This window comes from Calonectris borealis, chromosome 3, assembly GCF_964195595.1.
Source record: "Calonectris borealis chromosome 3, bCalBor7.hap1.2, whole genome shotgun sequence".
NCBI classification, from domain to species: Eukaryota; Metazoa; Chordata; class Aves; order Procellariiformes; family Procellariidae; genus Calonectris; species Calonectris borealis.
In genome coordinates this window covers 63049242-63065011 of record NC_134314.1, presented here as the reverse complement: position 1 = coordinate 63065011, position 15770 = coordinate 63049242, and the positions used below count along the sequence as shown (strand labels likewise).

General features: G+C 37.7%; 1 protein-coding gene across 1 annotated transcript in view; it reads right to left on the bottom strand.

Annotated features, from left to right (window-relative positions):
• ENPP3 (ectonucleotide pyrophosphatase/phosphodiesterase 3) overlaps nucleotides 1-15770 on the bottom strand; it is a 43802-nt gene that overhangs the window by 12384 nt on the left and 15648 nt on the right. The window contains exons 7-17 of the mRNA XM_075145846.1: nucleotides 15465-15544; nucleotides 14875-14994; nucleotides 13265-13374; nucleotides 11895-11960; nucleotides 10946-11018; nucleotides 9443-9551; nucleotides 9154-9282; nucleotides 7729-7760; nucleotides 5230-5357; nucleotides 1997-2063; nucleotides 254-341 (exon numbers count right to left, since the gene is read on the bottom strand). Of these exons, the coding sequence (XP_075001947.1) occupies nucleotides 254-341; nucleotides 1997-2063; nucleotides 5230-5357; nucleotides 7729-7760; nucleotides 9154-9282; nucleotides 9443-9551; nucleotides 10946-11018; nucleotides 11895-11960; nucleotides 13265-13374; nucleotides 14875-14994; nucleotides 15465-15544 (1002 nt within the window). The remainder of the gene's footprint in view (nucleotides 1-253; nucleotides 342-1996; nucleotides 2064-5229; nucleotides 5358-7728; nucleotides 7761-9153; nucleotides 9283-9442; nucleotides 9552-10945; nucleotides 11019-11894; nucleotides 11961-13264; nucleotides 13375-14874; nucleotides 14995-15464; nucleotides 15545-15770) is intronic.

Below are 15770 nucleotides of genomic sequence, written 5' to 3'. Positions count from 1 at the left end.
AGAGCTTCTCTCTGATTCTTTAGCAGACTCTTTCTGCAATCAGAAACAACCTTCAAAGAGGAACAATTTCTGACAGTTAATTTTTAGCACTGTACAGAAGGCAAAAGAGCATGGCTTCAGTGTTCTGTGTGAAAAACCTAGCTTTTGAATGAATTAACTGCATTTTTAGTTACTCTTCTTTTAGCTCTTACAACACTGGTATTTGAAAACACTGTTGGTTTATCATCTAAAGTACTGGATTGTTTCTACTTACCACACATAAGGTTGTAAACCTCGATGTTTTCAAAAGCATCCACTTCTGTTTTCTCTTTAAAGCTTGGGCCATATGCTAAGAATATAGCCTAGATTGTTATAAAACAGAAGTTGTCATCTAAAGGAATCCAAATTCAAAACCAATTCAGTTGCATTTTATGGAAACAGGGTTATTGGACAAAATACAGTCTTTTCACAGTCATAGAAGTTAAAATACAGGATTGTTCCAGTAAAGAAGGTAAATTTTGCCCATTGCATATAATTTGAAGAAAAATGCAAAACATAAATTCATTTCTCAGGATACTTTAAACTATGTAATGAATCAGGGGGTGGGTTATTCTTTAATATTTTGATGCAGACTTATGAAAATTATTGTCTGCTATGTTTCAAATTCACACCTTTTTATGTTTATATTGCAACAGCCAGTAACAATGCCATTTCAACAAATGCAGAGTTATGACACTCACAGATCCTATCTAAAGGCTAATATTGAGCCAGAAGTATAAGCATTGGGGGGGTTGGGGTTTGTTTGTTTGTTTGTTTGTTTGTTTGTTTTAATACATGTTGCATTCTAAAAAGTCTTTGGGTTACTTGAGACCCTATAGCCATGGCTAAAGCAAGGAGCAGGGAACTGGGGAGACCCATCCCAAGCTCAGCAGAGACCTGTATCAGTACCACCAATGGTACAAGGTAGTGCTGGGCGGACCTTGCTGGGGTCTGAAAGCATTGTAGCAGAACACTCATACTACTTAGTCTCACGTTAGTTTCTACTACTTTATAAGCCTCCTGAGCTGCCTGCCATAAGATACAGGAAACATGACTAAACAGGACAATGATCTGTTCTAAAATAATATGCTTATGTTTCCATAATAGAAAAGGAATTTTTAACTTATTTTAAAAAGACAACATTAAGACATTTTGCTCCTTTATAAAGAAAAAAATTTTCCTCAGTCATCTTGCCACCAGCATAAGATTATCTATGATTAAGGTTTCCATGTTAACCAGAATTTACTTTTTCTTTCCATACAAACATTCAGCACCATTCTGATCAGTATATTGACATATGGTTTTAATATACTTGTGAAGATCTGGAAGAATCTGATTCTTAGGCACAGAGTATGGGACTAATAGTGGCATGCTTGACCTTACTTAAAGGTTCACATCACAGAAAGTACATGAAAAACCAAAAGCTCAAGACCTCAAAATATTTTCACTGTAACCAGAAGTGAAAATGAGATGAAACTGCAATACAGGCTATACTAACATACAGGTTATACTAATGACTTTTTTGCTCTGATGATATGATTAAGTCTTATAAGATAAGCAGAGACAAGGAGATTTAGTTTATTTGAGCACACAGGCTTTCAGATGCTCAACTGAACTCCCAAAGACTATGAAGATTGTTCAGTCATTGCTTCAGTAGAGGAATGAAAGAATGAAAGAATTCAGTGTCTCACAGCTAAACATGGTATGCTTGGTTTACTGTACTCTATCTGGCTCCATGGAGTGAAGGTGAGCCCAGACAAGTTTTACTACAGGATCCCAAGGAAGCAGGCCTCGTACACATCACATCGATGAAAGGCAATACAAATATGTGGACCTAGTATGTGTTCACAGTTTACAAGGCTACGGAAGAAAAAGCACATTGCAAAAACTATCATATATTCTACATTCTGATGGTTCACCTAGCACATACTGATTTTCTATATAAGAAGGTGCAAGACTTGAATAGACATCATCTTACCTCCATACTTTTAAATTCGTTGTTATAGCCATGGTTACCCCTATCACAAAATGTGTAGCTTCTGTCCCTAAGGAGGAACCATTGTATAGTGTAAGTAAAAGTGGCACAAATAGAACCAGGTAATAACAGTCATCCTGAATCACTGAACACTGGAGCATGTCTTAAGAACTGACTGGCATAATATTGTAGTAGTTTTTGCTCATTCAGTGTTCACTTTTATGAAGATCTCTTTCTCACATAACAGAGATTGCTATGGACAGAAATAAATTATAGAATCATAGAATCATAGAATAGTTTGGGTTGGAAGGAACCTTTAAAGGTCATCTAGTCCAACCCCCCTGCAGTGAGCAGGGACATCTTCAACTGGATCAGGTTGCTCAGAGCCCCGCCCAACCTGAACTTGAATGTTTCCAGGGATGGGGCATCTACCACCTCTCTGGGCAACCTGGTCCAGTGTTTCACCACCCTCACTGTAAAACATTTCTTCCTTATATCTAGTCTAAACCTACCTCCTTTTAGTTTAAAACCATTACCCCTGGTCCTGTCGCAACAGGCCCTACTAAAAAGTTTGTCCATATCTTTCTTATAAGCCCCCTTTAAGTACTGAAAGGCCGCAATAAGGTCTCCCCGAAGCCTTCTCTTCTCCAGGCTGAATAACCCCAACTCTCTCAGCCTTTCCTCATAGGAGAGGCGTTCCACCCCCCTGATCATTTCTGTGGCCCTCCTCTGGACCCACTCCAACAGGTCCATGTCTTTCCTGTGCTGAGGGCTCCAGAGCTGGAGGCAGTACTCCAGGTGGGGTCTCACCAGAGCAGAGTAGAGGGGCAGAATCACCTCCCTCGTCCTGCTGGCCACGCTTCTTTTGATGCAGCCCAGGATACGGTTGGCCTTCTGGGCTGCCAGCACACATTGCTGGCTCACGTCCAGCTTTTCATCCACCAGTACCCCCAAGTCCTTCTCACAGGGCTGCTCTCAATCCCTTCATCCCCAGCCTGTATTGATACCAGGAGTTGCCCCAACCCAGGTGCAGGACCTTGTACGTGGCCTTGTTGAACCTCATGAGGTTCACATCAGCCCACTTCTCGAGCTTGTCCAGCTCCCTCTGGATGGCATCGCATCCCTCAGGCGTGTCAACCACACCCCTCGGCTTGGTGTCATCTGCAAACTTGCTGAGGGTGCACTCGATCCCACTGTCTATGTCATTGATGAGGATACTAAACAATACTGGTCCCAATACGGACCCCTGCGGGACACCACTTGTCACCGATCTCCATCTGGACATTGAGCCAGTTGACCACTATCCTCTGGATGTGACCATCGAACCAATTCCTCATCCACCAGACAGTCCACCCATCAAATCCATATCTCTCCAGTTTAGAGAGGAGGATGTTGTGGGGGACTGTGTCAAAGGCCTTACAAAGGTCCAGACAGACGACATCTGTAGCCCTTCCCATGTCCACTGATGTAGTCACTTCATCATAGAAGGCCACTAGGTTGGTCAGGCAGGACTCGTCCTTGGGGAAGCCATGCTGGCTGTCTTGAATCACCTCCCTGTCCTCCGTGTGCGTATTCATTTCTTTATTTTCTTATCCTAGGTAGCTACTGAGTGTGCAGCAAATCAACGTTTTCAAAATAAATTGAAAAAATGGCTATTTTTTACCTGAGGCCATCAGCTAGCTACGAGTTTCAGAACAAGTGTAATCTGCTTAGGAAGAATTCTTCAGTTATATTCTGTGGTATCTGCATTTTAATAGAAAACTTACAATGGGAGAACTCTGCTGTTAGCCTCTGTGGAACAATATAAATAAGACTGCAAAGGATTTTGCCTTACCAGACAATGCATTTTCATCATGGATTCTAAAGAGTGAAGGAGAGATGTGAATGTGTGCATGTGGGTTATAGAATTAATAACATGTCAGAATAGTCTAACTTATAATGACCAACACTTGTTTTAATTTACCCGTTGCTGAGATACATGGAAAGATAACGAGATAGTCATCCCATGCTGATTCAATGCACAGTTGTCAAGCACATGCATCCTGTTCTCAGAGGCACAAGAACATTTGAGCACAGTTTAAAAAAGGGTGGATATGAGATTTTTCAGTGGGCATTTCTTTTTATATGTCCAGGACAATTATTTGGTTGCAGCAAAGCAAACAATCAAGTCATACACTGATTGGGCATTTTCTACTATTTGAGTAGTCTTGAAATTCCAAGCCAGCTCACGCTTCTCCTACTCCAACTCTGTAGCTCAGTAAACACAGTATTGCTACTAACACCACAGGCTTTGTGTTGAGTTTTCAAAGCCTCAGGACTAAGGCTTGTCTGAGCTGCTCCTGACTTGCTCAGAGCTATTCTTTTATTGTTTAGCTCTTACAGGAATTTTTTGTAATGACAAGATGGTTATGTCTAATTTGTTATCTTATCAGTTTATCTTTGCATGGCAAAGACATAGTTTTTATATATACAGCAGTAACAATTAGTTATTCTATGTAGAATGGAGACCCCAAGGCTAGAAACAACTCACCAATGGTCAATTAAAGAAATGCAGATCTGGAACTGAGCAAAACCAGACTTAGAGGTAAGAAAGAGAATAAAGAACAAATATCTAACACATGCAGAATGCACCGTATCTAGTGAACTGAGATGTAATGTTAATTTGCAGGCCAGTGACGAATGAGCAAGCTGTAGTGTTAGCATACATACAGGAAGGACCCCTCACAGAGTGAAGAAGAAGAAACATTACCATCATATTCCTCCCGACGAAGGACCCATAATGGTGATTACTGACTGTATCCACACATGCACCAGACTGAAGCCATCAACCTTAGGACCCAGAAGGGCAGCAGAGGGGTGACCGTAACACCAGGAAAAGGGCTAGATACTAGGAAGGCTTTGTATAACAATTGTAACTGCATTATTTTTGAGACTTTTTCTGTGTAGTAGTATTCATTTCTTTATTTCCTTTTTTCTTCCTTTTTTTTCTGTAAAAATTTGATCTGGAGTAATGATGATTCTTTCATTAGTCTGTTAAGATTTGAATTGTACTAATAATACATGCTTGGCTTTATGTATAAGGCGTGTTTCCTTTTTACACATAGTAAGATTTTAAATGTAACAACCATGAAATGTAACAAGGAAAGCAAAACAGGAAATGAGGCATCTATGAAGGAAATTAAAAGGATGAGAATGGGATAAAAAAGACAAGATAACAGTCACAAAAATTATGTTACCTCACAGCCAGCCACTGTCGATCCACCAAAAGATGAACTTTATCAATACGAATGTTGTTAGCATAGTGGAATCGTTTTGGCAAGTCAGGCGTCAGATAAGGCTTGAAGTGCTGAGGGGATCTTTTGCACTGTGCAAGAGGGAAGAGCCCAGTCATGAGTTTTGTTCAGTATCGAAAATAAACCCATCATTCAAAATTATTACAAACATCTTAGTGACAGAAATGTAAGCACAAAGCACATTATTCACAGATAGCTTCTCGGATAACCTGCTGATCTCACTTTTAGCCCGAGAAGCAATGGAAGGAAAAGCAGCTTTTTTTTTGGAACTGTTTGAAAATATACTCCGATAATATGTATAGCAAGTTCACAAATACTGTGGTAAAAGTACACCTAAGACTGAAAGACATTTAGTAGTAATGTTTAGTCTATATGTCCATACTTACGTCCCTGGCATCTAGTATGTAAGATTACACTCCACAAGACAAAGTTCCCTGGCAGTTTATTTCTGCCATCTTCTATTACTTTACCATTCAATAAAAAACAAAGAAAACTAAGTAAACATAACATAGCACAGTCTAGGGTTTTAGTTGCAAGACTGAACATGTACTCTCATGCCATGTAAATGTCCAGTGCTCAGATGTTAGCTAAAGGCCTTAGCTTTTACATCCACATTTAATGTGTTAATATAACTGTTGTCTTAGCAGGCATGCCGTGAATGAGTTTGGCAATGAGAGCCTAATGACAACCATATGACATCCTGCAAAGATTTAACTACAAATGGCCATCGGGAGCCTTTCCAGCTGGCTGCAAGCATCATGGCAATGTTTCAGAAGTGTTGCTCCTGATGAGGAATCCAGCACTGGGACAACACAGAACATCTAAAATGCTAAGGGAAGAGCTGCTAGGAAGCTGGGTAAGCCAGAGAAGTAGACCTGTTTTCCCACACAGGCAGTACAAACTATAGCATGCTTGGAGTCTGATCTGACATCTTCACCTCTAAGTACTAGAATTGTATACTCCGCACAGAATGACATTAACGTGAAATGAGAGTAAGTGTGCCTGAATAGTCATCAAAGCAGCATAGTGGAATCCAGGAACATGAAAAATAAGGGTTCAGTGGGTTTGTTAGCCCAGGAGAGGAGGTCATTCTACAAAGGATAGTCTAATTAAAGGGAAAAATAGAGGAAATCAATATATAATATAACTTTATGTCTATTGATTAGCAATTAATATACAACACACAACTCCCTTCTCTGCACAAAACCCTTGTTCTAAGAACTTGAAAGGGACAAAATACACAAACTCTAATTATTTATGAATAGAAAAGGAAAGAGGAAGTGTCCTGATACCAGGCTATTCCTGTAAGGCACAGATGTCATATCTCTGTAACTATTAGCAGCTGCAGTTTCAACTGGGGTTGAGAACATGTAAATTGTGCTATTCCCCTCACACTAATGCTTTTTGATATGACGTGCTCCACATCATACAATGGGGTAGCTCCTGAAAAAGCTCCTTCTGCTGTCCCAACCATTGATATCCTACTCCCACATCTGCTTTGGATGCTGGGGAATAAAGGGCGTGTTCTTAGGTATTCAGAATCAAGAAAAAATTAAACAGGAACCTTCACTGCCCTTTGGACTTCAGTGGCAGGCAAAAGCTACATATAATATTGCACAACTAAGTTGTTCAAAAGTTACAGGAAGACCTCTAGTGGTGATTTATCAGAAATATACGCAGCTGAGACAGCCCAGAATTTTTCCAAGCTGAGAGCATTTATTCTAAAAGTATCAGAACATCTGTCTACTGCTTGGACTAGGACTGGCAATGAAGGAAAGAAGTTACAATACATAGAGAGCAAGCAGTTTAAATGTAAATTATAAATGCAAAGAAATAAAAAAAGACAACTTTCCTACAAGCATTTTAGTTTGTCCACGACATTCATCCCACATGTATGAATGCATATCGTGAACACTAAAAAGAAAAAAAGGCAGCAAATTATCTATCTAAAAAAGTGTAAGGAAAAACATGCACTGTCACATTTTATCACCTTTCAGGAAAAGAAATAGGCTCGGTCTTCCTTTGGTTTGCACTCTGTTCTGCACTCCTTTGCACCGTTCAGAGCTCAGCTGTCAGAGAGTGTACCCATAAGGAGCAATGGTCTACATGGGAGACACAGACAAGCTTGGACCTGCCCTGAAGTGCTACATCCACACCGTATGGCTGAGGCCCAAGCAGAACCCTACTTTCTCCACGTGAATTCAGCCATTTCTTTTCTTTCAAAGTGAAGTACAGAAAACTCTTTTGCTCTGAACAGAGGTCCCCCATGGCAAACCTTTGTGCACCATCTTTGAACAACTTCCAGAACCGCCTCCTATGGTACGCTGGAGTCAGTACACTATTTAAACTGGCACTGTAGTCTCAGTTTTTCACAAACTGTGGGTTTCGATCAGATTCCTATTAAGAGAACTCTGAGGAAAAATTATGAAAATATTTACTCACTGTGAGGTTTTTAACAATTCCTTCTGAGTCAACTGTTAAAAAGAAAAGATGAATTAACATACATTACAATAGCTGAAGGTCCGAAGCCTCATGAGAAAAATTTCAACATGCTTTTTTTCTATAAAATTGAATTTCTTTATCAGCCTATGAAGATTATGGTAACCATAACGTTCCACAGGTAGGAATGTTATGTTTCCAAGGCTAACTGACTGTAAGTGTGGTAGCCTGTGGAAGTACCTAGCACTTTGGGTACATCAAGACTATAGAAAACTGCCATGGTGATAACTGCCTACACCTAAAGCTGACACATCATCAGAACCAAATTTTCTTCTCCCACCTAACCTCTGTTTGAAGCATAACTTTTTTTACAGTGAACTGAACCTGGAGCACTTGTCTTGTATTCCACTTCCAGCAGCAGTCACAGAGAAAAATCCAGTCTGTCTTAGTACTTTCACCTTCCACATTTTCAAAGACTGACTTTAACCTTTTGACATTAGCTTTCTAAAAAACAAATCCGAGCACTTTACAGAAAGAAAATTCCTTCAGAAAAAGTAAGACCACTAGAGGAAATGAGTTGACAATTATATTGAGATTAAGACACATACAAAACATCATTATTCTCTCCTCTGCGTATTAATCTGCTCCTGTCTGACTTAGATTGTCTTCTGCTTAAACCAAGGAAAGTCTGCTTTATGTTGTATAAATATTGTGCCTACAAATATAAATACAATTAGAAAAGATAAATAAAAAGTACTGGGATCCCAGCTCTTATTTGAGATCTGCAAGAATTATGCCTTTTAGAAAACTTTATGAATTCTATAAACTCACTAAACAGACCACTTCCATGGTTTTACCTTTCTCTGTTCTTTTCCCTGACACAAAAAGTTTTGGGATGTTTTTTTTTTTTCAGTCTGGTAGCACGGTATCTATTCCGAGTCAGAGTCAGCTCACATGGTTTCAATTTTGTGTTCTTTTGTGATACTAGCTAAAGGGCTCAACCAAGGCTTAGATCCCACTGTGCTAAGATTCAGATTCCATAAGTTTGTACACACAGTTAGAAATAGTCACTGCTTCAGAAAGACTGACTCTGCCAATGTTGCACAAGAAATCTGTGAAGAGCAATGCACTTACAAAAAACCTGAAGTTCCAGTTCAAAACAATAAAGCTGTCTTTACTTCATCTTTCCACATGCCAAGAAAATGCACATCAGAGTCTGCAACAAGCTTTTCTAACTTTCAATTTCATCTAAAGGGGTCGTTCTTGCAAAATAAAAAAGAACAACGTCCATGGATGTTTAAGCCAGGTTAAGTGAAACAGAAAGCTGGTCACTCTGCCAATTACTACTGATTATCCATTTTCCCTATTTATTTATTTATTTCCTTGCACAATATTGATTGTGCAATCCCAGGATTGGTCCACACTTACAGGTAAAATAGTCCTTTGGAACATTACTTGCTCGAATGCGAGCTGCAGGCCCAGCATATATGTAGAAATCAATCTGTTTGAAGTAATTAGTCATATATTCTAACTGTTTGCAGTAGGTCATCTCCATCCCTAAAGGACAATATAGAAACAGTTATTTTTTATATACAATATATGGCAAGGAAGATAAAGTGAATTACAAAATAGATTAAAACTAAGCACACATATTACACAGAGGAAGAAAACAATGACTCAGTAAAATTTAGATTGAGAAAAGAACTATATACATTACCATGATCAGCTAAAACAATGAGGTTTACACATTTGTGCAGGTTTCTTTGTTTAAGTCCATCCATTAGCATCCCCAGTGCTTGATCTGCTAGCTGTAAGGCTTTGATTACCTGTGAGATAAACCAGCTTCATTAGAATTTTTCTTTCTGATTTCAAGTTCTCACTTAAATGTAATCATCAAACTCTGAAAAAAGTGAGCTTTTCTGTCAGTTTTCAGGTTCTTAATATTGCTGCTTCTTCTCTTTTTCCATCACCAGTAGACTACCGATGTGCAGAATTCCACCACTCTACCACAGAATACGTGACTTACTTAAAAAAAGACTCACAATTAATTTTTTTCTATTGCCTTAGAAAAATTGAGCTTTAAAATATGTTTATTGAAAGAAGAAAGTTAACACATTCAGATCAGATTTGTTCCTCACTCCCAAATTTATACAAAATATCAGACTTATAACATTAAATACAATTTTTGTTGTAGTATGAACATGTCATTGTATTAACTCTAAGCAGCGTTTCAAAATATTTACACACACACGTCCTATCTATAAGACCAGCGTAGCATCCAAGAAGGCATGGTGCCCTTCTCTCATATATACAGTCCCTTTAAATGTCCTACAGAAAACCACTGACCACCACTGAAGTAATATGGGAGAAATCCAGCACAACCCACCCTGCAGCCATTCACAGCGGATGGCTCTTCCCCAGTTGGTGCCTCTGACTTACAGCCTTCCTGTAAGTCCCACAGTAAGGACGACACCCAACGGAGTCTGAGGACTCCACGTCTGAGCGCTTGCATCCTCCTTGTTCCCCTAACTCTGCTGCACTCTCTTGAATGTCTTGCGTGCACAGACAACGTACACGTATACAATTACACATACAGTAATGAGATTTAAGCCCTTTATGTACAAAGAGAAACGGAGTTCCCTTTCCAATTAGGGAGCCTAAGACCATCCTACAAAGATCAGTTTTTCTGCCCTTGTCCACTACAACAAGGCCTTTTGCTGAAGATCATTTTCAAATATATCAAACAAGACCATTCCAGGAAGGAGCTAATATGGTAAGTCCTAAACTCCTTAAAGAATGAACTTGTTGCCTGCATGCAAGTAAAAATGTAATATTTTGGGGTTACAAATTAACAAACATTGAAGTGTTAGGAATAAATAAAAGACAGTTCTGAGGACTTCCCAGGCCACATACCTCCAAATATCACTTGGCAATAAAATTAAAGTTCGGTCTAAATACAACCATTAATTTTATTTCTAATAGTATGATCTGAAATTATTTTCTGCCAGTCTGTTTGGTTTACAGCTCTTTTGATTCATACACAGTGCTGGAATTATAACAACAGGCTCAACCACAATCAAGAGTTCTTAAGAGAAACTCATAGAACAGTCACAGTAATTTTGGATCTACTATCCTTTCCAAGTTTATAAGTTGGTTAAGTTCATAGTACAACACCATTTTCAGTGTGATTTAGTCTAAGAAAAACACAAAATCTACTTACACCACCACTAACTGGTCCAAATGAATGTCCAGAAGAATCTGGTTCTTCAATATATAAAGTGTAGAAATCAGGCCTCGAGTTAGAAATAAATAAGAATGGAATATTACGAGAATTTGGAGACAGCATTTCAAAAGAACACTTTCATTTAAAAAAAATATTAAATGAAACTTAAAATGAAATTGTAAATAACTTCTTTAAATCTTAATAAAAGTCCATACAGCAAATGTAATCATTCAACTTCCTCTGAGTTTTGTAATTAATCAACATGGACTATTTGAAGTTACAATTTCAGAAACAGTATCCAGTGTCTTTAATTGGTATCCAGAAATCACTCTGAAAAACTTCAAGATCTCAGACAGCAGAGCAAGCTGTTCCTTTCTGAGATGTAAGTGGAACTACCACCTAAAGGATTTCTTCCTGATTAAGCAGTGAGGCTTTAGAGAGCATCTCCTAACTGCAAATATATTAGGAATTTGTTAACAAATCATCATATAAAAGATTTCACTTGTTTACATGTCACAAAGTTGAGCACCACAATCAGTACTGACATCTACTTTTCATCCTGAATTACTGCCTGCAATTACTTTCAGATATTTTATCTTTCTTGTGCAGTATCTTTCATATAAAATCTTTCATCCATACATTTAGACTAGAAACTGAATGTTCCATGTTTCCTCTAGGCCATGCACGAAGAAAAAAGACACAAAAATAAAAGCAAACTTATACAGCAGTACATCCCATTCAGATATATGTGCACTTTTTCATCTTTTGCATTTACAATCTTATCCTGAAAATGATTAGCTATACTTATAGAACATCCTTATGTTCAGCAAATTATCATTTGAGATGGTGAGGAAGACTCCATGTTTCACGCACACCAATAGAAATTTCAAAAAATTAAAACCCTTCTAAGCTGTAGTTTCACAAACCAGCTAGATATTACTGTTACCTCTCAGATTTGGTATAATCAAGCCATTTCAATATTCCTGAAATTCTCTGTTCATATGTAACCGAACTGAAAAAAAAAAAAAAAAAAAGATATGATGTTAACAGGGCTTTTCTGATAAGACCTTCTAATTCCAAGATACAGAGAAAGTGTCCAACCTCTAATCGTATAATAAAGTCACAGATTTGGATTTCAAGAATGATGCATCTTAACAAGGTACCAGCAATCAGTTTTATTATTCTCATTTTTGATTGAATGTAACTCACTTTTAATAGTAAATTAGGCAGATTCTGATTTTGCAAACACAAACATGTGATGTTGATGTGAGTACTCATACACTTAAAATTAAATACATGCAAAAAAGATATTTCAAGTTCAGGACATAAATCTGAAATACAAGTCAGAATAATTTTTATTCTTCCCAGCATCTATAAACCTTGGACTTTCATATTTTAAAAGCAAGTAATGTCACCAGCAAAATCTTTGTGAGGTCATGCTTTGTTTCCTATGAAGGAATTCAGCCATTAATAGCTTTGCTTCCCCCCAAAATTATGCACAAGCTTTATGATAGTTACCTACAGTACTCGGGTGTTTCCTGAGTACCAATCCTACACATCACTGTAAAACCTTTGTTATCAAAGCTTACAATTGTATACTTGCTTTAGATTATCTTTTTAAATGTGAAGAATCATGAGAGATTTACTGAAATCATCATGAAAATTTAAAAATAATTTACTAATATCAATACCTTCCATAAGAAAAAAATACTATGAATGTAATTGCTATATTTTCACATGCGTAACCTGTGAATTAACTAGACAAAACATACAGAACTATGATTCAGCAGCAGTGTGCACATTATCACACATGCAAGCAAGACCAGAGGGAATTATCTAGAGCCCATCTTCCATCAGTAGCTTCCCTAACCAGCATCCTCTCTTCAATTAGTTTCTGCCTTCTATAGCCTCATACCATGGAGTCCAAGTTTGTGTTCATTATCTTACGGTATAGGTTATCTGAAAGCTTATTCTCAAGTACAAGTATTTTTAAAGGGCTATATAGTATGTGTATATCTCCTAGCGGGAGATCAGTGGTTTGCAGTTGGCTGAAACTTTCAAATCTGTCTAGGGGAGCAGAATATACAGCACCCTTTGACTTTCTCATTGTGAATCCCCTAAATGGTTTTGAAAATTTCAACTATTACTGGCAATTCCATGGCAAAACCAGGACAACGTGACATGGCACTCTCGGACTGTTGTTTAAAAACCTTGTACTTTAAAAATCTTATATTTCATTTCCTTCAACTGTCATATGGCAACTTGGATTTTTGGAGTAATTTACAGGAATTTACTACAAGCCCTATAAAAACTTACCTGTTGAATACATGGTACAAGGTGGGGTATGTTCCATTAATTGGAACATCAGAGCCTGGCCAAAAGTAGGTGCCTGCTTTCAAATTTTGGTACATTGCTGTCAGCCAGATCTATGGGTAAAGATACAAATTATTTTATGCTATTTACACCACTGGAGGACCTCAGATCACCAAAGTAAAAATTGGATCAGAAATATGGACTGCAAGATGTATTCCTCTTTCTTCTTTCACACATCACACAGTTGCCTAATGACCATATCTGATTTGAAGATTGTTTTATACATACACATTCTGAAGAAAAATTAGTAGCACGGAAGCCAGGATGTTGCCATTTCTTGAGTATTCTCAGCACAGAAAAAAATCATATCGGTATTTCCATAATTGGCAACAGGCAGCGATCTTTTTTCCTGTACAAATGCCAGTGGAATGGATCATGAAGACGGAAGAATGGTTCAAAGGTGCATCAGGGATGTTCAGACTTGACATTAGGAAACATTTCTTTACTGAGAGGGTGGTCAAACACTGGAACAGGCTTCCTAGAGAGGTGGTCGATGCCTCAAGCCTGTCAGTGTTTAAGAGGCATTTGGACAATGCCCTTAATAATATGCTTTAACTTTTGGTCAGCCCTGAATTGGTTAGGCAGTTGGACTAGATGATTGTTGCAGGTCCCTTCCAACTGAAATATTCTATTCTATTCTATTCTATTCTATTCTATTCTATTCTATTCTATTCTATTCTATTCTATTCTATTCCGTTCTATTCCATTCTATTCTATTCTAAGATATGGATTCTACTTATATTACTTTATTATAAGAGGGCATATTTCTATTCATCTTAAATACTGCACCTGTAGTTCTGTTACAAACCTGACGGAATCCTTCATGAAACAATAGCACCAAAACCTGGGTACTTGAGTATACTATAAACACAACTACACAGACATATATATACACACACACACATATGTAAATAAATATATAAATGTATATTAAGTAGATATACTATATACTACATGTGTAATTTTTATATTTTTGTACTGTTATTACAGCTTGATATTTCTAGTAAATGAATAATATCAACCATAACCATAGGTACAATCAGGTTGGGTTTTTTTAATGAAATGTGCCATACGGTAAAGTGTTCATTTTGCTAGAAATTAAGCTCTTTGCTATTCCCTTCCTTGCTTTTATAGGCCTGGACTTTTTAAGTGTATTTGTAAATGGAAGTAGATTTTCAGATTTCATTTTGTAGCTAGTTGTCAAAAGACAAGCAAAAAAATACCCCACAATAAAACCATATCAAAAATTTACTGTGGCTTCCTGTGGCAAAAGATCCATTCCAATACTAGCCAAAACACTTAAGTCTTTTTTACTAACTGCCACATTAAGTGAAATTTCTAAGTCTCAGAATTCACATTTTAAGTGTTCTTTTACTTTCATAAAAAGCAAACTGTTTTGTAGGCAGCCTATAATGTGATGAAGCCTACAGGATATTTAGCACATACTACAAATATATCACACAGTTTTGCATTTTATTCTCTTTTTGTTTTGTTTTATGATATGGCACATGAGCCACTCTAGATAGGAATACCATGATGAGAAATAAACCTACTGGCTGCCCCTTCCACCATGAAGGTTTGAATTTTTCCGTCCCCGAAAGCGAGAAATTCTTGTTCAAGTTTACATCATACATGCTGTTATCAATAATACCATGAGATTCTGGATACAATCCCTGCAAAATGAAAATAAACAAAAAAATGCTGCTGAATCTTGAAATCAAATGGAGCCTAAACTATGTTGCAATGTACACTGTTGCAGTTCCCTTGAGTTTCCCCATTTTCTCCCCAGCCCAATTAAAACCTGGTGTGCTATAGATTAAGCACCATATATATGTCATGTGGCTGTATATGAGCTGCCAAACCCATCCTAACACACACTCTTATCAAATGGCTGTGTCCTCACCCATACTCACCCGTATCCAAGTAGACTGCCAAAGATCAGGAATAACCGGTTCACGGGCCAGAATCAGATAGCATACATATATAGCCACATAGATCATGCCTGCATGTACTATCTCAGCATCTCTCTCTCTTTCTTACTCCTATAGCTTGAGTTCCCATGTCCCACAAAAAGATTGGCACCACAAAATCCCTTCTATGTTGTCCAGATAATGAAAAGGAAAAATAGCAAATTCTCACTTACTGTGACAATAGTATAGTGGTTTGGAAAGGTTTTTGTGGGGTAAACAGCTCTCATGTATTTTGAATGTGTGCCACATGTTTCTGCAACAGATCATGGAATTAATATAAATTTGCTTATAATTTTTTTTAAATTGAAAACTAACAGTCTTAAAAACAAACAAAAAAAATCACCACAGTCAGTTGCTGTGGCATTAGAGGGGAAATGTGACTCCAAATGAAGACACATGCATTCTGCTGTCTCCTTGTGAGCTAGGCCTACTGTCTCGTTGCAATCAATGGACCCTGGACACTCAATTCAGTTGCCTAA